At 43.0% G+C, this 23,672-nt stretch overlaps 1 protein-coding gene across 2 annotated transcripts in view; it reads left to right on the top strand.

Annotated features, from left to right (window-relative positions):
• LOC310666386 (acyl-CoA 6-desaturase-like) overlaps positions 1–20,190 on the top strand; it is a 29,667-nt gene extending 9,477 nt beyond the window's left edge. Inside the window, exons 3-14 of one of the 2 annotated variants that reach the window (XM_083417118.1) lie at positions 1,673–1,870; positions 2,411–2,512; positions 4,506–4,631; positions 7,837–7,897; positions 8,987–9,063; positions 9,275–9,372; positions 10,995–11,091; positions 12,118–12,197; positions 12,911–13,036; positions 13,953–18,187; positions 18,389–19,630; positions 19,666–20,190. In XM_083417118.1, the coding sequence (XP_083273244.1) occupies positions 1,673–1,870; positions 2,411–2,512; positions 4,506–4,631; positions 7,837–7,897; positions 8,987–9,063; positions 9,275–9,372; positions 10,995–11,091; positions 12,118–12,197; positions 12,911–13,036; positions 13,953–14,004 (1,017 nt within the window). In that variant the 3' untranslated portion in view covers positions 14,005–18,187; positions 18,389–19,630; positions 19,666–20,190. Of the gene's footprint in view, positions 1–1,672; positions 1,871–2,410; positions 2,513–4,505; positions 4,632–7,836; positions 7,898–8,986; positions 9,064–9,274; positions 9,373–10,994; positions 11,092–12,117; positions 12,198–12,910; positions 13,037–13,952; positions 18,188–18,388 lie in introns of both variants that reach the window. The other variant, XM_083417117.1, reaches the window with a different exon arrangement.
• Positions 20,191–23,672: the final 3,482 nt, after the last annotated feature.

A 23,672-nucleotide genomic window follows, 5' to 3' on the forward strand; every position in this document is an offset into this window, starting at 1 on the left:
AGAGAAGCGGGGGATGGGGGACGGGACACTATTAGAAAATAAAAAGGGAAACACCAGAATATGGGAAGGCTGGAGGGAGACGACATACGAAGACGAGAGACAGGAAAAGGAGCCTGCTGGAAATAAACCTGTGACTTTTACACACACACACACACACACACAGAGAGAGAGAGAGAGAGAGAGAGAGAGCTTGAGAGCGGGATTAGCTGAGTTGCTATTATGTCACAGAATCAATATTCTGAAGGAAAACCTCACACAAGGCCTAAGTATAGAAGAGGAGGCAGGGGGGTTGCTGCAAAGAAATGAAGAGTCCTGAATGTAAATTAACCAAGTAACATAAAGCGTCCAGAGAATTTTCATGGGCCTGTCATGAGTCTGTTCCCGGTACAACCAGTCGTCCATATATATTCCAAACGGACAGGAAACCAGCCATGCATAGATCTCTCATAATCTGAAATATTAAACTCTGGCCTGGAGGGCAGCTTTGCAAACAAGATCCACAGATGCATTTCCCATCGGGCCCCACGTCGCCCTGTCACTCAGGATCCCTCAAATCCCAACCGCTCCGGCTATCAATTATTCAGGCACTTCGTCCCACTTGGCTGATTGCAAAAGGAAGCCCTTTCTGCCGCCTCTCGTTCTTGGATGACTGCATTGATGACAGCCAGCCGGTGTCTAAACATTAACCTGCAGGTGCCTCGTGAGCTGCTTTCCCTCAGTAACACCACTCTGCAGAGCTCAGGGCACCCTATGCCAAAGGGAATAGCGCTTCAGACTACATTTCAGCAGGCACCAGGGTTTCCTAGAAAGCTTATCAGAGACTCTTCCATGAGGAGTTCAATACTGTAATGGCAGACCAGATTTTATGAAAGAAATCTTGACTAGTGTCCCCCCTGTTGATGACCTAGCAAGGTGCAAAGCTGCTCTAGGGTAAGGTTACCAGATTTTCTTCAATGAATCCGGGGACACTTTTCAACTTCAATGGATTTTGCCAGGGGACTGATTTGTAAATACGGGGATGTCTGGTAACCTTACTCTAGGGTGCATTCACAGTCGGTGCGGTGCAGTGACAAACCCTGAGAGTCGTGGGTGCTTTTCGCTGCTAACAGAGGCTGTATTGTTCCAAAATCTATTGCTGCAGAAAGGGGTATTTTGGAAAGCAAATTGGGGCTGCAGGCAGGGGCAGTTGGAAAATGGTTGAGTTTTATGCTGCAGTATTGCCACAATTTTGCAGAACTGAGTTTGCATAACTGTCTACAGACTCCTCCCCTCCCCTCCGCTTCACCACAGTTTCCTTAGGAAACTTGAGCATTGTACCCTTGCCAAGGTTATAATGGCCCTTTCTTGTGTAGTTTTTGGGTTGTTATTGTTTTTTAAAGGAGGGGGGAAATAGACAAAATAAATTGGGGTGTGTGTGTGGAAATGTCAGGCACTTCCTTCACTCATGAATGGGCTTTTCTGGATGTTTGTGTATGGGAGGGTCTGTTTTGTGTTCTTTCTCATCGAGAGAGATGCATTTGTACAGAGAGGGAAAGCCATCTTGCTGTTGCCAAAAATGCTGGCGTATAATTTTCTTTTACACAATTTGCAATCCAGAGAAAATTAGTGTGCCTAAGTCGCTTTCTAGGTATCTAGAGGACCTCTTTTAATATCCTTTTTTTCTACTTTGCAGTCTCAATTGGTGGAAGATTTCCGTGCCCTGAGGAAGACAGCAGAAGACATGAACTTATTCCAAGCGGATCCTGTGTTTTTTTCGCTTTACTTGGGTCATATCCTTGTGATGGAGGCTCTGGCTTGGCTTATGGTTTCATACTGTGGTACTAATTGGATTACAACCTTCCTCCTTGCCGTCATCCTTGCAGTTTCCCAGGTGAAACTTGGTTCTATGGATATTGAATGGGCAGTCATCTGCCTCCTAGTTCATCCATGCCTTGAAAGTTACATACTGTCACTGCTTCAAAAAGGAACTGAAGATAGCATGAAACAACTTGTAACTTATTAATTGCCAATCTTTACTGGAAGGGTGGGCCATCTTTAACACTGTGTTGTGTTTCATTCCCTATTACAATATTATAATACAACTGAATCAAAACACCCTCAAAAAATAAACCTACAATTCGTATTGTAACAAAAGACAATATGTAAGAAATAAAGTAAGCAATAAAAGAACAATTTAAAAAACCATACAGCATCTAACACAGCACATTACAATTGCTAGAACAGGCAGGGAAATCGTTAAGTGGTCCACAAAGCCCTGCAGCAATTTTCAAATGGTCCAGGGTGGGGAGAAGTCTGGGAACCATTGATGTAAAGGAAACTGAAGAGAAAGCACTTATAGTTAGGTTTTGATATAAAGTTTCTCTTAGGGGTGCCTTTCCTCTCTCTCATGATCATTCTCTTCCCTCCCAAGGCCCAGGCTGGATGGCTACAGCATGACTTTGGACACCTATCTGTGTTTAAGAAGTCTACATGGAACCACTTAGTTCATAAGTTTGTGATTGGTCACTTGAAGGTAAGGTCATTTTCCATTAAGGAAATAACCGCAGTAAGAAATGATGAGGTTAAGATTGCCATATTTCTCCTGGTAGGAATGTTTCTTTAAAAACTGCAGAACTGACAAAGATCCCAAGGATCATGCATTCCCCATCACTGGGAAGTGCTGTGCCTGTTGGATTTCTGCCTGTCATGCAGCTTTTAAGGGAGCAGGACAAAAAGAGCACAATCTTAGCTGGAGGCCAGCTTACCTCACTCTTCCAAGCGATAAAAAACAGTAAATTCTAGCTCTTGTGTCTGATTGCTTTAGCAAGGAATAAGCTGAAATGAATCTATTCTAGATGAACAGGTTGTTGTGCCCACAGAGGGTATAGCTTGTGAACTGACATAAATGTATCTCAAGCAATATATATATTAAAAAATTCCCTTCAAAATCTGAACCATTAGCCACAGTCAAACTTGTATGACTATATTATTCCCTTTAAGTTTGTTAAGGAATCCTGACGGAGAATGGTAGAATAACTAAAGGAACAAGGCTACCCGTTGTCACCTTTGTTGTTTATAATAGTTTGGAAGTATTGGTGCAAAGAATAAGATGTAATCAAGATATTAAAGGTATAAGAGTGGGACAGAGACATTATAAATTAAAAACATTTGCAGATGACCTGGTGATAACTGTAGAAGATCCAATAGAGTCAATCCCGAAAGAGATTTTAAAAAAGAGTATACATATAAAGTAGATGAATAAATGAGCAAATTAAGTTAATTTGGATATGCAGAAAATATTAAAAATAAATCTAAGGAACTGCAGAAAGAGGGGGAAGGAAGTCATGTTTTGAAATATTAAAATGATTGTAAAATAATTGAAATGTATAAAATTGGAAAAAAAATAATGGAATCAGTGTGTGGACATTCTGGATCAAAGCATGTCTCACCTGTTTTACCCCAAAGTGAGGGATTTTATAAATTCAGAACTCAGAAGCTGGAAGATCTGAGTCCAAGAGATTTCACAATAAATACAATGAGTTTAGAGGCTCAAGAGCTCAGGATGAGGAAATCACTTCTTGCAAGAATCCATTAATAGGCTGAAGAGCTATGGCAGAAGATAAGGATCAAGCCAATAATAGTTACCACCTTTTTAACCAACAGAGGGCCTGTGCCTGAAAGGCAGAAATCCAACAGATCTAGCCAGCCAATCACAGCTAAGAACCACCAACTTGAAATACTCCAGGAGAATTAGCAGTATGTCACCTAGGACTGTCAACTCCCCCCCCCCCCCTCAAGCTCCTGTGCCTTTAGCAGCAACCTGACACACAGATGGAAAGCAGATTAAGCTTTTCCTGGTGTGGAGATAAAGTGTCAGGAAAAGCTTTGTTCCTGCAGTTACCAGGCAACTATTAAAGACACAAAGCAGCAAGACTAGCATCACCTGGAATGGACATTCGTGGCCATTCTTTTAAGTGCCTCCTTTCAGATTATCATTCAAGATCACAAACCATGGAGCAGTAAGGAATGCTGTCTGGAGTAGTTTATCCTTGCCACATAAAACCCAGATAAGGCTTTTGGGACTGGCTAGCTAATTTCTCGATAATGCCCACATTGTTTGCTCCAAACTGTAGGCTTCCTTGCTTTCCTCTGGGGACCTCCAGGGTCTATGAATAGGGTGTTGTACTTGCTTTCCATAAACATGGCCTGGGGCTGGAATTGAAAGCTTCTTTGTGAGCAAAGGCTTTCTGTCTGTCCTGAGTTTTTGGAAACGATCTGGAGCAGCCCCAACAGCCAGCTTGCCTACCAGGCCAGTGATGAGCAGCAAGCTGGCCTTCTGGTCTGCCGCTTTAAATTGGTACTCAAGAGGAAAAAGGAGCTAAGAGTTCGCGGGAGCCAAACTGACTATTGTACCTAGTTCCCAGGCCCTTTCATTATTATAATATTGCAGGGCATCTTTTTGTGTACACAAATGCATTGAAAAAGCAGAGTTCCCCATGTACCGTGCAAATCTTTTCTTCCTGCAGGGCGCCTCAGCAAACTGGTGGAATCACCGTCACTTCCAGCACCATGCGAAACCAAACATCTTCAAGAAGGATCCGGACGTGAACATGGTGCACCTCTTTGTCCTGGGAGACACGCAGCCTGTCGAGGTAAGAAGAGGGGGGGGGGGGTGAAATCAAGTTGCATTTCACGGAAGCTCTTTGTTTCCAAGAGTTGGGAACCCGCTTCGCATGTTTGTGGGGGGACGGGAACCCAGCACAGTTATGTGGCACCTCAATGACTAGCAAACAAGAGGGGCAAAGCTCTTTCGCAGGCCGGTTTATCTGGACTTTGTGACTGGTCAAGTTTTGTAGGGGAAAACTATCATCCACATTCTAATCCGTGGCTTAATACTGACCCTACCAGTTTTAGGACTCTGAATTTCATACCAGTTGGATATGAATTAAATGCTATGGGTTGTATCAAACAAAGCTGTCTCAATAGTGCGAAGACTTCCATCTATGCAATGGGACGTCCTCTCCCTTTCCTCTCCCTGTAAGCCTCTTGCCCGACCCCATCGGCTCTGGAGGATTGGGGGCATGCAAGGAGAGAGGAGGGGGAGGAAGCCCTGTTGCATGGCAGAACCCCTTGTGCTAATAATGGGATGACTTCATTAGGCACAGCCTTGGATTTGGATGACAGAGCCAATGACTCGGAGACTATCCGCAAACAACAATAACAACATGGTTTTATTATTATATTAGTTATTGGCTGCTTTTCAGGGCTAGCCCACCCAAGGCAGATCACAACACATTAAAACACAAATTATTAAAACCATAAAATCATAATCTACAGCACAGCACATCTGAAAACATGATGTTTGGCACAGCATCACTAGAATAAAACTGACCTATCTTCATCCAAAAGCTGACCGGGGGGGGGGGGGGGAGTCTTTAGAGTTCTCCTAAAAACCAGTCACATTTCACGTTGAAGGCAGTTTCATTCATGTATGGATCTGGCCATTTGGTGCTACTGTTAAATAGTGAGGCCGTCCTTGCTACTATCATACTTCCATGTGAAAGCAAAGCTGGCTACTCTGCGTGACTGGTTTGCAGAAGACTCACCTAGAATGAAGCTGCACTAATAATAATAATAATAATAATAATAATAATTTATTTATTCATACCCCACCCATCTGGCTGGGTTTCCCCAGTCACTCTGGGCAGCTTCCAACAGAATAATAATAATAATAATAATAATAATAATAATAATAATGCGATAAAACATCAAACATTAAAAACTTCCCTAAACAGGGAAAGCTCACTGCCTGCTTTGAGGACTGGATCTTGCCAATATTGTCTACACTGACTGGCAGTAGCTATTCAGGATTTCAGATGGGGGATATTCCCAGCCCTGCCTGGAGATGCTGGGGGTTGAAACAGGGACTTCCTGCATTCAAGGCCAGATGTTCTCCCACTCTTAGATGTGCACTTATCCTCAGCTAAAGATGTGACTTGCAAGAGCACACCTGAACCTTTAATATGAGAACCACCTCTACGAAAACAGGAAATAGACCTCCTATTGGTGGGAAAGAAAAGGGGGCAGTAAGATGTTATTCTTTGATACATTTTTTTGGATAATGTTGGGGCACTGCAGCTGTATGTTGTCCTTGTGATGGGTTGCTTTCTTGGAACACAAGTTTGCTCTGGTTCAAAAGTGCAAAGAATGCTCTTCAGCCAATAATAACCAGAAATAAACGCAGTTTTCAGCGGAGCTCTGCAAAATGGTTGCCACAGCAACCCTGAATCGGCAACACTCTGTGTGCTGTTGCATCACATACTAAGAAGATGCTTGCCGTTAAATCCAAGCCTTAGCCAGGAGGAGAGCACTCAATATTTTCAAAGTAAACAGGGATGGGACAAACTGGGCATGGTTGTGTACAGGTTGTACCTTGTGTCACAGAGGAATGCTGTTTGATCATGGTGTCTAGAGCGCTGCGTGCCCTCGAGGAACACCGCTTGATTTGGCCTGATTCATTATGTTCAAACAAAATTAACAATGGAGCTATGCCAACCTTCAACACTGGGCCATTTCGAAGCTGATAATTGTAGCCTAATCAACAGGTGCCTGAATTTGCTTGCACTCTTCTTAGCATTGTGTCTATCAGATTGTGAGCCTGCTGGCGCAGACCGTACAACATGCAACATTTAAAAATAATATCATTATTTATAAATGGTGATTATGATCATAACAGCAATAAAAACTGAAAAATGATTTAGCAGAACATAGAAAGTTGTGAAAAGAAAGAGGTTGGTTTTCCTTTCTTTCATGGACATAAGTGTCAGCATATCATCCAGTTGGCACTTGTCTAAAGTCCATCTAAGCAGAAAATTGGCATTTATCTGACCTTTGCAAAGGCGAAGCAATCGGTTTGAGCCAGCAGACTCAAGAAATGTGTGCTGTTTTCCAACAACGAACCTTTAAAAGAAAGTGGTGTCATTTCAGTTTTTCAAAAAATTGAGGAAAGAGCCACCATACTGTGAACTGTGGAGAATGGTAAAGGAGTTCTGCCATCCCCACTATGCATAGAGCCTAGGTGTAAAGATCCCATCTTGCTAAAACCATGGTTTTGGTAGCCCAGAATGATTGTTGGGGACACATTCTCCTCCCTTGGCCCCCCTTCCATTTCCCCCTCCCATACGCTGGGTGGGGTATAAATAATAAGATTATGGTGCTGGTGGTGGTGGTGATGATGACTTGTTGCCTGATGGCAATTCTTTCTTACCATAGCCGACAAGAAAACCTGACTGTAAATACCGTATTTACTTGAATCTAATGTGCACCTTTTTTGGCCAAATTACATTGCAAAAATTAAGGTGCGCATTTCCATTTGCCAGCATATACTCTTTTTTTTTGTTTCAAGGTTTTGAAAATTGAGGTGTGCATTAGATTCGATGGCTCATGTAAATACGGTATTAGGGGTTCTTGCGGGGGATGGGGGAATTATAGCAGAAATGAAATGTAATAACAAGTGGGCTTAAATGAGTGAATATAATCCTCTATCGTCAGGAAAAAAGCTTACAATATTAATCTGATACAAATACAATTTCAAACAATAAAAAATCAATATAACAACAATACAAGAAGCACAATGATAATTTATATAGGAGTTCACTAAAACAAAGGCAATTTCGGTATAATCAGACTTGCTCCTAGGCAACGTACCTAGGATTGTAACTTTAACAGGCTTTCTGAAACAGGAAGGCTTCGAAGTACACCTAAAAGGAAAGGGAGCTTGGCAAATCTCCCTGGAAAGTGAGTTCCACAATTGTTGAGCTACCACTGAGAAGGCCCTTTCCCCCCCTTTTTCCTCAGTATGGAAAGAAGAAGCTGAAATATTTCCCATATAACCATCAGCACGAATACTTCTTTTTTGGTGAGTATCTCCATTTCCTTCTTTCACTTTCCTACATGTAAGTGCAGGTAGGAGCCTGCTTGTAATTCCTTTGTGATTAAACAAGCCCCTCCCTGTGTAGGAATTAAGATCCCTCCTGCTACATTTCTGATGTGCAGCAATAGGGTAGATCTCCTTTCATTCACTTCTGAGCGTTCATTGTATTCCATATTTGGAAACTCATAGAATCCAGTCGGAATCATGCCACATATTTCTCTCTCGACTCTATCCTTTCTGCCATTGTTTCATTTTTATCTCACCCCTCCAACGAGAAACTCAGAGCAGTATACATGGTTCTTCTCCCCACATATTCCATTTTATCCTCACAACAAGCCTGCAATGTAGGTTAGGCTGAGAAGTTGTGACTGACTACATCCAGTGATCTTCATTGCTGAGTAGGGGTTTGAACTTGGAAGGCCTAGTCCAACTTGCTAACTACTACACCACACTAGCTATTGTGGCATAAATGATGCAACTCCACACAACTCTATTAAAGAAAACATGGAGCTCCATCATATTTTTTCCCAGGTTCTTGCAATGTGAAGAATAAATGTTACTGGTCTATAAACTCTAGTTAAACTAGGAACAAGCACCAAGAGAATCCTCCTGGGACTACAGCATTTTAGAGTGTAATTTTTAAGTATTTCCACATGTCGTAAATTCTCTGTATCCAGAGAGCTAGCTGTTCTAAAACTGAGGTGCTAGTTCCTACATACGGGGAATCATTTGTCCTAGTGGAGAATTCAAACTTGGCATTACCCACCTGCACTTTGAAGTGGTTCAGAATGCTAGTTAAAATGGGTGGTTGCTGTTTTCTAAATAGCTGAACTGATTGTAAGTAGAAGCACTGGGCCTTTCTGGAATGGTGCAGAGGTATCCTAGTCTCTTTAACATCTTGAGATGTTGGATAGAACACAGACCAAAACAGAACCTCTTGCCATGTTTTCCCAGAGTGATAGCACTTCCCTCCAGACCCTAACTTTCATGTTAAGGTCATTGTCCAGCTGCAGGGTGCCATTTTATGTTTCATGCCTGCCTGCCTCCTCTAATGCCTTCTGGTTTTCCTTTCAGTTTTTCCACCTCTCCTCATTCCAGTTTACTTCCAAATGCAAATCTTCATGACCATGTTCAGACACAAATTCTGGGCGGTAAGTGAAAGATCCTCCATACCCTGCATTGCCTTCATTAAAACCCATTCATTCCATTGGAGTTGAATGGCCTGGGCCACTCCAAGGAGATCTTCCTGGGGTAAATGAAGAGGCATCTCTCTGCATATTCTGTGGAAGTCAGCACTGGTGGAAGGAGGGAGGCAGCCAGCAGCATCCCTTGCAACACGTAACCTCTTCCTTTTCTCCTTAGGACCTGGCCTGGGCCTTCAGTTACTACCTACGCTATTTCACCTTATATATCCCCTTCTATGGAGTTCTGGGATCCTTGTGTCTCCTCACCTTTGTCAGGTAAAGTTTCCCTCTTGCTGAGCCTCCCCTTTCTAACAGTGGAACTAAGGAGTGTCTTCAGAGTAGCCTAATCACACTGTTTCTACCTCTATCAGTCATCCATCTTTCATCTACTACACTGTATTATCTTTGCTGACTTGTTCTACCTCAGGCTTTGCTGTATCCCATCTCTTCCCAACTTATTCCTCCCTTTTAGCACTCTTTTTCTGAGGGCAAGTTTCCCTGTGCTTGTTTACTGTACACCAAATGTTGTGCCGTGAATGCAGCCCGAGATCTGAGGAGGAGCAGGAGTGCACAGTTTTCAAAAGTGCTTCATTGGTTTTATTTATTCAAGAGTTCTCAAACATTCAACGCATTCACACATGTTCTGCAGGGATTTAGTTACCAGAGATGGTTGCAAAGCATGTTTGGATCTGTTCTTTGAACTAGAAGGCTTTGGGATTGCATGGCAGGCCTCAGGATTCCAAGGTCTTTTCATTGTCACCCTCACCATGGTGCTTCTTGTTCTTAAGAATGCAAGTTCTTTTGCATGGATTTTCATGCCCCCACTGGGGTACCTCTAGGCAAATGAGTACAACTTTCCTGAAATGTGACATTCCTCTTCCAAGGAATGTTGTGTTGCCATCCCATCGGTATTTTAAATCCTGTTTATTTCAGATAGCCATCAGCAGGTGGTCCTCTGATAATCTTTGCAAACAGCTCACATTCATTCCAAAAAAACTCCATCCATTTGTCTTCATTTATGCATTTCTGAATTGATCCTATGACAAATAGTAATATTATTAAGGTAACAGTATGCAGAGTATATTAAAAAATATATCTTCAGACTCATTGAATAAATGACAGTCCTATGAATCTGGTGAACTCCCTCCATTTAGCAGCCCTGTGCTTGAGGGGAATCTGGCAGTGTATCTGTGTTAGGCTGTTCAGATAAGCTCCCATTATCAAGTGAAAATATAATCATGTACGAACCAGTCCTTTCTGCTACTATAATTGTCACTGGCGAAATCCCTTGGAGAAGACACAAAAAAATGTCAAGCAGTCCAGTGGAAAATTCCAGTTTCACCTCCTTCCCCAGTACTGTTGCCAGGAGTAAATATGAGAAACACAGTCTGCTATGAAGCTGGGGTGTCTATTATTTGGGGGGGGGTTATAGCCAGGTCACTTCTTCTTTGAGCTGCTTAAAATACAGGCTACCTGGCTACAGCAGGGGCAGGGAATTGATGGCAAATAGATATAGTTGGACTTCAGCTCCCACTAGTCACAGCCAGCATGGGCAGTGGCTAGGGATGATGGGAACTGAAGTCCAACAACATTCTTTTATCCCAAATGAACAGCTGTCTTGTCTCTGCTTAAGATAGAAAATGAATATGCAAATTATTAAATAAGTGACTGGAAAGTGTCTCACAATATAGAAAGGCAGAGCAAAATGCCAATTACCCTTTCCACTGGAAAACCTAGCAACCGCTAAGATGTTTGTCTGCACAGAATGGGGGAGGCTCTCCTTTGATTATTCAGGCAAGAATTCCATTTCCCCTGCACTAACGGAGCACAGTTTTGTCCAAGGATTAATCTATCCAGATATACAAGGCTGAATTGTGTCGGTTTTGTCTTTTTTTAAGGTTCATGGAAAGTCACTGGTTTGTATGGGTCACACAGATGAATCACATCCCAATGGAAATCGACAATGACAAGCACAGAGATTGGCTCAGTGCTCAGGTAAACTGGGTCGCTAAAGTCTGAACTATTGAAATCTTGCACAGCCTTAATGAGACAGCAAGCGCTGCTGAACTTGGTGGGATTTCTGGGATTGCACTGTGGGGTGCAATCTGGGGAAAACGTAAGCCTTTGTGTCCGTGTCATGGGATTCTTCTAAAAATAAAGCTAACTGAGGAAGTTTGGTGCTGTGCAGGCAGATCAGTGGGAGTGGCAGATGGTCTCTGTCGATGCACCCACACAGCACCCAGCAGCTTCCCTTCTCTCCCTCCCAATAAGGAGCAGTGATTGCTGCTGGTAGGCCATGTGCAGAGCAGCAGCAACCCTCCAATTGCTCCTGACCTCTGCCATAACTAACCCTTAAAATTACATTTTTGGTGGTAGATAGCCCGTTCCCCATTGATATATGAGTGAATGTCATATTTCTGACAACTGCACTACAGACGTCCATGAAGTTCTTTGCTGCCATGTATACAAGGTATATTTGAAGTGGCTCCAGACCACATGTTATAACTATTTCCAACATTAGATTTCTTGGTTCAGGCTTCCAAAACTGATGGACCTATTTAAGCAGTGCAGTGGCCATGGGAAGAACATTTGCTTAAATTAAATGGCCCTCATTTAAACAAGAGGGCCACATGGAAGCCCTTGCACAATTACTATTATTTCTTAATTTATTAAACCTCTATGTGCCAAAATGGGGTTCTTGGCAATTTTGAAAATATAAAAACCAGTGACATGAACATTAAAATATAAACATTCATAATTAAAAGAGGGAATAGAACAATCCCCTTAAAACAACACGGCAATTAAAACCAGAGACTGGTAGAGAGATCAAGGGAATTCCTGTGTAAACAGGTGCAATCTGAGACTTCCTTGGATTGTGGCTTTAGAATAGAAGATGGCCGAGTGTGGCATTAGAACCACAGACAGTGACAGAAGAGCAGAGCTTCTTATGAAATCCACTTGATCTGCTTCCAAGTCTGGGCTTCATTAAGATTCACTGTTTTGTCTCCTTGAATTCTGCAGTTGGCAGCTACCTGCAACATTGAACAATCCTTTTTCAACGACTGGTTCAGTGGACACCTGAACTTTCAAATAGAGCACCAGTAAGTATGCAATGTTTGGGCCTGAAGGAACTTTGCTAGAAAGAATAGACCCTATAAGATACAATAGAATCCCCCTGGGGGAACTGGAAACCCATAAATAAGGAAGGGCAAAAAACAAGGTAATTATTACCTTGCTGTTATTTTTGAAATACTTATTTCTATCCCACACTTGCACACTAAGTGGCTACAGTGCCTAACAGCAAAAGAACATTACATTACAATATGGTTTAATTAAAACCTCGGTGTTAGATACAAAAAGCAGGAAACAATTGCTCAGGAAGTCTGGATGACTTCTGCTAATGTTTCAGTGCTGGGCTGTCTGCACTGACCACACCCACACCTACCCCAGCCATGCACTCATGCAGCAGAGTGGGTTGGCAGAGCCTTCAGGGATGTACAGGGATGTTCACCTTCAAGCTACTAGATGAGGAGGCTACTTTTGAATGCCTTCCCATGTTAAAAAAATTACTGCAAGTAAAACGCAGCATCAGGGTCTAGGGTTCTAACCCAGCCTCCTCCATTCAGTGCTAGTTTTCTACCAGCAGAGACCACACACTTGCAGTCTGAAGTGGGTACAGTCCCTTAATCTACTACTACATTTTGCTGCTTATTCCTGTAAGCAAACGTGCAAGGCAGTGCAGTGCAGTGCATTTCCCCAAGGACGGAGTCTATGGAGGCCTTCCTCAAGCTTTCTCCTTTCTGTTTTACCATAGCCTGTTTCCCACGATGCCGCGCCACAACTACCACAAGATAGCACCGTTGGTGAGGTCCCTCTGTGCCAAGTACAATGTCCCTTATGAAGAAAAGCCTATCATGAAAGCATTCTCAGACATTGTTGGGTAAGAGAACGGGCGGGGGTTTTCAGTGTGTTCACCTAGCGCATCTAGGGCCCGTAGCCCATATCCTTGGCAGAACCTTCAACCAACTCAACTGCTGTGCAGACATTTGCTGCAGACATGTTTAGAGCTGGGAATCCTCTGCAAGTGAGCTTGGCCTGTAGACATTACCTTGCCTATTCCTTTTAAAGCACAGTAGTTGCCGTTGTTCAAGCCAGCCAGCTTTTACTAGGTTGTTGTGAAAGAGAAAAATAAGAAAATGATGTATGTACTGCCCTGACTTTCAGTGAGGCAGAGCGAGATGAAATTGACAAATACAGCGTTTATGAAACAAATGATATGCTGGAACCCGGTAATGGAAGGAGAAAAGGAGGCAGTACTGGAATGCCAGGCACCTTTACAGGCATTTAAATGCTCCTGTGCAATCCATTGGAAGAACTGTCCAGGAAGACAATGTGCCTTGGTCATTAAATAACTATTGGAATTCACAATTTAAGTATAGGTTGTTATCAACATGCCCTATAAATCCAGATTTGGTAAGAGGAGTGTAGCCCTATTCATGTTTTTACTTGCATGTAGGGCACCCATATATAGCAACAGGAGCAGGACTGCCATTTGACCTTTCCATGTTGATTGTGGAGGTCTGAAAGTGAGACTCTTCGTGCAAGCAGCTGCTCCTGCAGAGGGGCTGCATGTGAACAGGATGCTCACACAATTGTGTGCCCTGCTTTGTGTGAAGAGTTTGCTTTCCAGTCCTCTGAAAAGGTTGGGGGGTGGTTCGGCGACAGGGATGCAACACCTGAGACAGTATTGAGAAGCATGGCCCCACCCTGTTGCTACTCGCGAGTATCCTATGCACACGTAAATGCAGGAACATGCCAACACTGGGAACACTCTTCTTCTTCTTCTTCCTCCACAGGTCCCTAAAGAAATCTGGAGCACTCTGGTTGGATGCCTACCTACATAAATGAAGCTGGGTTTCAACAAAGGGGGAAGGTGTTAGGCAAAGGGGGGGACTGGGGGCTGGGGGTGTTCACATATGTATTCTTATCGTCCAATTTCAGTGTGTATCTGTGTGTACACAGCTTGAAGGGAATTTCCTGTATTTTAAAATTGATGCTGGGGTGGGTTCAGGGGACCTATTTAAAATCATAGAGGGTTTCAGACAGGTCAGTTAATGTCCATAGAATCTGAATGGAAAATGCTGATCTGAACACGTGATGGCTGAGAATTGGCCCAGTTGGTTGGGGGGGGGGTATTTTGAGAAGGGAGGGTGAGTGAAGAAGCAAATAGGCAGAGATACTCTCCTGTTCCTCTTCCTGAGACTTACTACTTACTATTATTACTGTCCCAGACTCTCAGGTACTTGATTCATCTACACAGATTTTATTTTTCAAAGCAGTCAAGCTTCTGCAGATGTTTGAATTGCAAAACATCATGGCTGGCTCTTTTTTAATAAACTTGGGTCCCATTTCCCCTTAATGATGCTGAAACAAGAGGAGGGAAGGCAAGATAAGTTAATCATTGTGATAATATTCATTATTTGTGAAGTGCCTCTGAATGCAAAACTCAGATAAAATACAGGCCTTGCATCATAGGCTTACATAGACATAGAAGGGACATTTGAGATCTTCTCATCTGACTCTTGTTAGCCTCCAGCTGAGACAATAAATGCCAGAAGCATGTTTTTGAAAAACAACAACCACCACCCAGTAACAAAATATTGTCACCAATCTAATGGAGAATTACATTGGGGGATTCTCCGCTCTCGGCTTTTTCAAAAGGAGAACTGAAAGGCCCGGGTCCAAGCAGCTAGGCCAGGTCTGTCTCCTTTGCTCAGAGCTGGTCCTTTCCATGTATGCATGTACATGTATGCAGACCTCTCTCCCTCTCCAGTTGCCACACTGTTTGAACAAAATTCCATATACCGTACTTGTTTTGCCTTGACCTCCTCAGGCCGCTTTCCATTCTCTGCAATGGGGCTGCATATAAACTGGTGTAGTTTCCATTCGCCCTGGGTCAGCTAGCCTGATCCAACTAGGGACCACATTTGCAGGGAAGCAGGCTTTCCAATGTGTGCTCCTCACCAGATAGGGGATGGTGCACTTAAATGGCTGCTGCATGCATGATTCACCAGTCAGGTCTGTACATATGCAGTTCCAGGGCAAATGCAGACCGGGCTTCGGGATGAGAAGCAGGCACCATCTGTTTAGTCTTCCCCCACTTTTTCCAGCCTGGGCAGCTGACTAGCTTTATTCAGAGCTGTGCCTGCGTGGGCTTTAATTGGGCCTCTGCGTTCTGGGCCCACAGGAGCATTCTGCCTCTAGTCTCAGATTTTACAAGGGTCTGTCATGAAACAAGGTATTCTCTACAGCAGGTAGCGACTTGCTTTAAAGATCAAGATTTGTTTCTGGATCCATTAACAGTGACAAGATCCCAGGTAACTCATGTACAGTGTTGCTATATAGTTCAACCACCTTAGGTGATTTTCCTTCTTCTTTGCAGCCTTGTCTAGCTCATGATCTCAGTTAAACTAGCTCAGATATTTAGGAAGCTTGCCTCTTGCCATCCATGCAAAGTCTGTTGGTCATATGTGGAAATACCCAGGTCACTCTTGGGGCAGCAATTATGTGTTTTGGGACTGTGGAGGAGGCCTAGGTTCACTCAGCAATGAAGTTGTAGGGTGACTTGAGGCCAGTCATTTTCTCTCACCCTAATTTGCATCTCAACAATGTGAGGAAGAAAATGGAATAAGCCCACATATACTACCCTGAGCTCCTTGGAGGAATGGCAGGATAGAAATCAAATAAATACACCCATGAGAACATGCTTCCAGGGGTTTCTGGGACTGCTTTCATGGGCAACCAGTTTATTCTGTGAGCCAGCTCAATGGGCCAGAACCATGAGATAGGTGAATGAGGCATGTATCTTCAAAGATGGTTTCTGGGACTTTCCCCACAGTTCATGGATCTTATACTTTCTGCCAACAATTCTAGCACTGTAATTAAAGTACACTGTTCATCCACTTTTTATACTAATAACCACATTTAAATGCCAGCGGGCCATTAGTAGAAAGACACCTTGCTGTCCACACCAGTGAAATTTTGGGTTAGTCCTTACTAACTAAAAGTTAATGAGATTGCAATTATTTCTGCTTCTAATGCCTATTCAGTGCCTCTTGACTATTTGGCAGGTAATATAAATCTTACTTGCCGCCAAGTATGTGTAGCTACCATACTTTATTCAATAGCATTTCTACTGAGGGTCTGGAAACCCCTGGTTCCAGAACTAAAAGGAACATTCCATATTTTATAACCTTGATACATAATATAGGAAGTAAACACCAGAGTGTTAATAGCACAACTACATATTGCCTTAATCTACCTGGACATAATCAAGCCAAACTTGAGTGTTAAACAAAAAACACAACTGAGCAGTTTAAGCATGTAATTAAGTATTGAATCATTACATAAGTGCTTAGGTTTGGCTGATTCATGCCCTCTGCCTCTTTCTGGTTCCATGAATGCAGTGCTTTTTTTTTAATTAAAAAAACAATGTGCCAGTATTCATAAATTGATAAAAGTGCCGTGGGTGCCAGCACAAAATGGCTGCCATGGGCAGCAAAAAAAGAGAGAGGTGCTGGTGCTCCAAACCAGTAAGTACTGTCACAAAAAAAGCCCTGCATGAATGTATTTCAATTTCTCTGCTCCAGCAGGAATAACCACCCAAAAATGCACTGTAGCATCTCCTATGCAGTCTTCCAAGAGGACAGCTCATTTGGTCTGAAGTCTTCTGATTTCCTTGTGGTTCTGTTTGCCCAATCTTTGGTTCCAGAACAAATTCTATCATACTTGTAGCAGCTTTCTACCTTGTTTCGCTCCACCCCAGCACCTTCTAATCTTGTATTCCATCCTGCTCAGATGATTTCTCTTTGCTTAGCCACAGAAATCTGGGGATTCAGCCATTTCAACTCAATAGCCACCTTCTCTTCAGCTGAGGGCAAGTGTGGGGAATGTTTTGCCCTCCAGATGTTACTTAGCTACAATGCCCATCAGCCTCTATGGGTAGGGATGATGGGACAACATCTGGAGGACAAAAGGTTCCCCCACACCTGGCTTAGGGGGAAATGCAGGCTGCAATCCTATACACACACTTATCTGGGACAAAGCCTGAATTAATTCAGTGGGACTCCTGAGTAGACATGTATAGGATTGTGCGGTTAGTGGATTATTCAACCAGTACTGCCAATGACTGTGGGAAATGGCAGTTGCATCCTCTGCTAGTGATACGTAGGTGTTATTTAGAATAAAGAACCATGTTGCTGGGACAATCCACACAAGTAGGGGTCAGTATGCAACTTAGACAGAGCAATTCCTTTAGTGAAAATGTAGCAAGTGCTAAAGAATATAGGTAACAGTAAGGAGCCTAAAACAGACATTTTCTCTCTCTTGACTAAAACAAGCCCCAATGGCTGTCTTTATTCAGACCTTAGAATCACAGAGTTCTAGTCCAACCCCCTGCAACGCAGGAATCTTTCACCCAAGTTTCATGCTCTATTGACTGAGCTTGTTCATGAGAAAAGCACAGAATTGAGTGATTGAAATAAACATTAGCATTTGGGAGATACTTTGTGTATTGTGTTTCATTGCTTTTGCTGAAAGACAATGTTCCACTGCTCCCCAGACATTAAAGCACTGGTTCTTAACCAATGTGCATGTGTGTTAATAGGTAAGTTGTGACAATTGTAAATACTAGCAGTCCTATGTTCACATTTTTTGTCAGGTTCTCTTATCAAACTAGACCTGAGTCAATTATTTTCTGAACGCTGTGTTCCTTCTTGTCTTAGAGGGGTCTTACAAAACATTAGCACAAAGTATATTCATCCATACTTCCAAAACATGTGTAAAAACTACGTTTGCTTAGGACAAGTGCTTAAATGCTCTCTTTTTCCAATGACATATCAGTCCCTACCTAATCTAACATCAAAATCCCCCCACTCAATGAAAGTTGTTTGTAAGAAAAAATAAAATTGGGACAATATTTATTTATTCTGATCACAGGCCAAGGTGGTGCTATGCAGTTCCCAGGCAGTCACCCACCCAGGCGCTGACCAGACTCAGAGCTGCTTAGTCGTCTGTATAATGCATGATGTTAGTAAAGGTAAAGGTACCCCTGCCCGTACGGGCCAGTCTTGCCAGACTCTAGGGTTGTGCGCTCATCTCACTCTAGAGGCCGGGAGCCAGCGCTGTCCACAGACACTTCCGGGTCACGTGGCTAGCGTGACGAAGCTGCTCCGGCGAACCGGCACCAGAGCAGCACACGGAAACGCCGTTTACCGTTTATGCGTGATGTTAGCGTGGACTAAAATCCATTCCTGGGTGATATCTGAGCTAGACAAAAGCATATAAAATTTCCACATTGAGATTGTATTTCTAACCCAGGATATTCACTGAGATTCACCAGTGCTATTGGACTAATATAGCCCTCGGCTTGTTTTAAGCAATGTAGAAAATCAAAGCTTTCACATGGTTTGGCCATTAGCAAGGCAAAATTAAGTGTGCTTTCATGGAAACAGAACACATGCTAGGAAAAAAATCCGTCTTTTCTCTATCTCCTTCTCCAGTCAAGTAATGGTATGTTGAATATTTTGATGGCTTTTGCTCATGAGGAATAATGATTAAATGAGTGAAGAATGGGATATGTTCTTGCTGCATTTCAGCCATTTTGTTAGGCTATGGCATGTCTCGAGTGATGTCTACTTAGCGGAAAGCAGCGCATGTTCTGGGAATTGTTGCTTCTGTAGCAGTTGGAGGGTTCAAAGGTGAAATGGAAGCAAGCATTCCATTCTAGAACCCTTGGGAAAGGGGAGGAAAGAAGGAGGGGAGGAAAGTTGGGCTAAGTAGGAAAAGTAAAGGCATGTGAGAGCAGGGAAGTATTAGATGTAATGTGTGAGAGGGGGAGATAGTAAAATTAAATAAGACAAGCCAGTCTTCTTCACTCTTTAGGGTGTAAACAGTGGTGGAAGGATGCACCGGGGCAAAGAGCAAATACATTCTCAAAAAAAGAAAGTCAGTTGCAGCCTCTGTGGTCTAGATTTGGAGATCATCTTATGCAGGAGTGGGCTGCAGATTCACTCCCCTACTTCACAAATTGGTGACAAGCAGAGTCAGCCGTACAGCACTATATGTAATGAAATGTGACGGGTAGGGACCCCAGACGCTCCTGATATTTCTGGAATACAATCACCATCAACACTGACCAATAAGCCCATGTGTCTGAAAGCCAGCTCTAAAGATCATGTAATATATGTGGTACAGTCCTCCCAGGACTTACCCACCTCAAATGAAACTCTACTATTCCATGTTTTCATGCTCACCCATGTCTAACACATTAATGCACAGGGAAAGCTAAGCACGCCGAGGATAAACTTTGTTCCATGCAGTGAGGTGATTATTTCTTCCTTTCAGTCATAACATCTGAGCATATAATAAAACGGAAAATCTAGATTCAGCAAGTGAGTCCTGTCAATGGAAGCCCTAAGGGCTTCCACAATGGGGCTAGCTTCCCAGGGCACACTGCGAAATTGGCTCTAGGGGGGTTGGAAGAACCCTCAGAACAGCGCAGCAGGGGAGGAGAAGCTGCACTGTGCCATCTGGAAAGGCAAAAGGCTTGATGAAACAACCGCCTTAGCATTTACATTGATTGTGTGGCTACTTGGATCTCATGTGGCTATCGGTGATACAAAAGCAGTTGAAAATGGCTAGGCTGCAAACGTATCACATTAAATATTGGATTAATAGAGCAGAATTTGGGCACTAGATATTAGTAATGAAATATCCACACAATCATGGGTTTTAATGGTTAAGTCGCCAAATGTTTAACCTCAAAAGCAAAAGCTCTATTTTCAGCAGCTTTCCCCCCATCCCATTCAATCTTGTACTTTGCAGGCTTTTTTTAAAAAAAGAAAATGAGTTATTCTAACAAAACCCATAAACCTACAGTGTGGTCTAGTGGTAGTCAAAGAAGGCTTTCTTTACACACAAAGCTCCAATGTGTATCAGTCCCTAATTCAAATTTTGTTGTTAGGAAATCAATTTACCTATTTTTTAAATGTCTGCTGTTAAGCTCAATAAAATCATAGCTGTTGAATACATAAATGGTTTGTGTCTCAATTATTGTGTCTTAAAATATCTAGTGTAGACATCCAAACACATTGTGATTTCTCCAAACACAACCAGGAATGTTAGAAAGCACTTCATTGGCTCTACCTAAATAACCTAAGAAGGGCTTCCCATGTTATTCAAATTGTACCAAGGCTGAGTGTGATTCCTTCATTACATGGTGTGATCCTGCCATATTCAGAAGAAGAAAAACCTTTGCAGCTTCTTTAAAAAAATTGAACAGGTTGATTTTGAGCCAGCTGTGGATTTGATAATATTTTGTTGGACCAAGTATCACTAACTTAATCCCCACTGATCTCAATAGGACTAAAGCATTACTAGCTTAGGCCGTAACCCTGATCTTATATCTCCCAAGTGCCCCAGGAAAAATGGGACATCCTGTTTTCCCATGCAAGATCATGGCAGCCTTAAAAAAAACCCCAAAACATCTGAAAAACCTTTTTTTGGGGCATCGCATGCAATCACGGCCCTGAAAAAGCATTTTTGGGGTTTCAGAGCATAGTGCAGGTCACGTGACTCACCTGGATGATGCACGTCCTGGTTTTGGCTCTGGAAAAGTTGGACAATATGTAATCTTTGGTCAGCAGAAGTGGGATTTGATAGATTGCTGCATCCACAGTCCCAGCAGGGCAGGAGGAGGAGAGCGCAAGGAGAAAATGCAACTCCCCATACTTCAGCAGCTCCTAGGCCTGATTGGGCCCATTGTCATCACGTGACGACAGCACAGTCTGCACAGGATCCTGCAGATCCTGTGTCTGCCCCTAAATGTCCCATGTCAGGAGTTTCCACTGGTGCTGGTAGCTTCTGCCTCCTGTTTGGCAGACGAGAGAACTTTCAGACAGCAATGGGAAAGTATTAATAGTTCTCTGATGAGCTGCTTCTTGTAAGACGATGTAGGGGCAAGGTGCTTAAAGACACCGTTGGATTGGGGCCCTTTGTGAAGTGCTCAAATACTAAAGGCAACAACATACTGCAAACTTCAGAAGCGGCAACATTTGCAAATGTAGTGAAGCCTTCTTCCAGAACTTCAGAAAATTAAGGAAGGATTTTCCTGTTGAACCAGAAGACATGCTGTGTCTCTGATGAAAAACTGTATTGCAACTCTCCTAAACAGGAAATCTGTGACATTGAAATCACACTTTTAAAAAAGGACCCAGTGACCTCATTGTGGTGTAATCGCAGTGGCAGGACCATTGAATTGGCTGGGCCACTAAGCTTCCCATGGCTTGTGCCTCTCAGTAAGTGAGAGTGAAGCTCAGCATTCGGAAACCTGGTGCACACTGCCGCCTGCCTGTCCCGATCTCTCTGCCACCATCCCTGTTGTCAGCCGCTAGGGAAGGGTGTGCATACAAGTGCTTATATTCTTGGAAATAGCATACAAAAATGCATTGTATGAGAGGAATCTGCTTGTTAGGTTGTATGTGCAAAATGTGCTTATTAGGAGAAATTTGCACTAAAATGCTGACAAATTTTCACGAGGGAATTTTTTAAAAATGCAGATTGCTAAGGAAAGGGGAGTAAGTGGAAAAATGAGAAACCAAGTGGACAGATTTTGTCCATCCTTGCCTGGGAGTAAGTCCCATTGAATTCAATAGAGTAGACATGGTTAGGATTGCATTGTATGCCTGGATCTATCCAATGAGACATATTTCTCTTGCCGATGGAATGAAGAAGGATGAGAAGTTCGGTTAAATCCTAACTGACATTTCACTTAAAGAAAAATCCTAAGGTTAACTCTCTAATACGATTAAGTTAGAAAGCTTATCTCATTGTAACAAGGGGACAGAGGAAGCTTGTTCCTGGACTACATTATTACTGCTCTGTCATGGACGATGTTACAGGCTATGTGTAGGATCAAATCTGCATAAACACCATACATTTAAAGCACATGGCTTCCTCCCCCAAAGAACCCTGGGAGATGTAGTTTACCCACCACAGAGCTACATTCCCAGCACCCTTAAGAAACTACAGTTCAGATTCATTGGGGGAAGTAATCTTTAAAAGTGCTTTAGAGGCAAGATGTGTACCCAGCCTTAGGCATATACACTTTGAAAAGATTGCATCTGTCACCCTATTGTTAGCACAAAAGTAGGGTTTCTCTTTAAAAATCCCTCGTAGTTTGTAAGATCCTACGTGAGTTCTTGAGGAGTCAAGACATTTCAGCTAGCGTAGTATAGTGCAGAAAGGGTGATCTGTGGCAACCCAGAGGTTGTTAGACTACAAGTCCCATCATGCCTGATCATTGGTCATGCTGGCAGGGAGTGATGAGAGTTAGAGTCCAACCACAGAGGTTCAGGTCCAGGGCTACAGGTTCCCCTCTCTTTTAAATTGAACTCTCTACTGAGCAAAGCTGCCCAAAATGGACTCTAAGGAGACTACAATCCCATGCACACTTGCTAGGAAGTAAAGACCTACTGATTTAAGTGGAAGTTCCAAGTAAAAATGATCAGGCTGTCAAACTCCAGGAAATGGGCAAAACCTTTTTTAGTTCAAAACACTTTTATTAATTTAATTTCAATTCCAGTTTCAGACAACTGATAGTTTGATTCGCATATGGCTGCAACCCGATACACACTTATCTAGAAGCAAACCCAGTGGGGCTTACTTCAGAGTAGGCATGCATGGGATGGTGCAGCTGCTAAATGCGTTTGAATTATGGTGAACAGTGGTTTGAATGATGATTGGAATTGTCATTGTGGCTTTATTGGTTTTATTGCATTTATTTTGCTAATGTAACCCACCTTGGGCTTTCATGTGAGAGAAAAAGGCAGAAGAAAATCGGGAAAGGCAAATAAATTTTCCAAACCTGAATCCCATGGCTTCTTGGGAAGCAGCTGCAACCCGGTGGGTGCAGCTATTGGCTGGCTTTGGTGGGGTGACTGCACATTTACATATGTCCCAGTTCACAGGGGTTGACTTTAACCCTCCTGCCGTTTGGAGAAACAGTTATGTGACAGCGCAAAGTCCAGCTGCCTTGACAGCTGGGGTGACCGCTCCATTTCAGTGGTTATTATCTGCTCTTTATCAGCCAGATAAATAACCCAATAGGCCTTGTTTAAACACCTAACAACTGAAATCATGCCCAGGCACGGTCAAGGAAAATTGATCTCCTGCTCCAACAGATAATGATGGTACAAGGGACAGTGCCATTGGAACCACCAGCAGCAGATCCTTCAGCATCTCAAGCGTTGGCCTGGATTTGTATCTTCCCAGCCTCCAAGCTCACACACGTTTTGAATTATTTACTTCCTTCTAAAGCTGTTTTTAGATAGCACCTTTCAGTCCTTAAAAGGGTCTGAGGTGGATTCCTATTATAAACATAGCAAGCAATTTAAAGGTAAAGGTACCCCTGCCCGTAAGGGCCAGTCTTGACAGACTCTAGGGTTGTGCGCCCATCTCACTCAAAGAGGCTGGGGGCCAGCGCTGTCCGAAGACACTTCCGGGTCACGTGGCCAGCG

The sequence above is a fragment of the Podarcis tiliguerta genome (genome assembly GCF_965153285.1).
Source record: "Podarcis tiliguerta genome assembly, chromosome: 1".
NCBI classification, from domain to species: domain Eukaryota; kingdom Metazoa; phylum Chordata; class Lepidosauria; order Squamata; family Lacertidae; genus Podarcis; species Podarcis tiliguerta.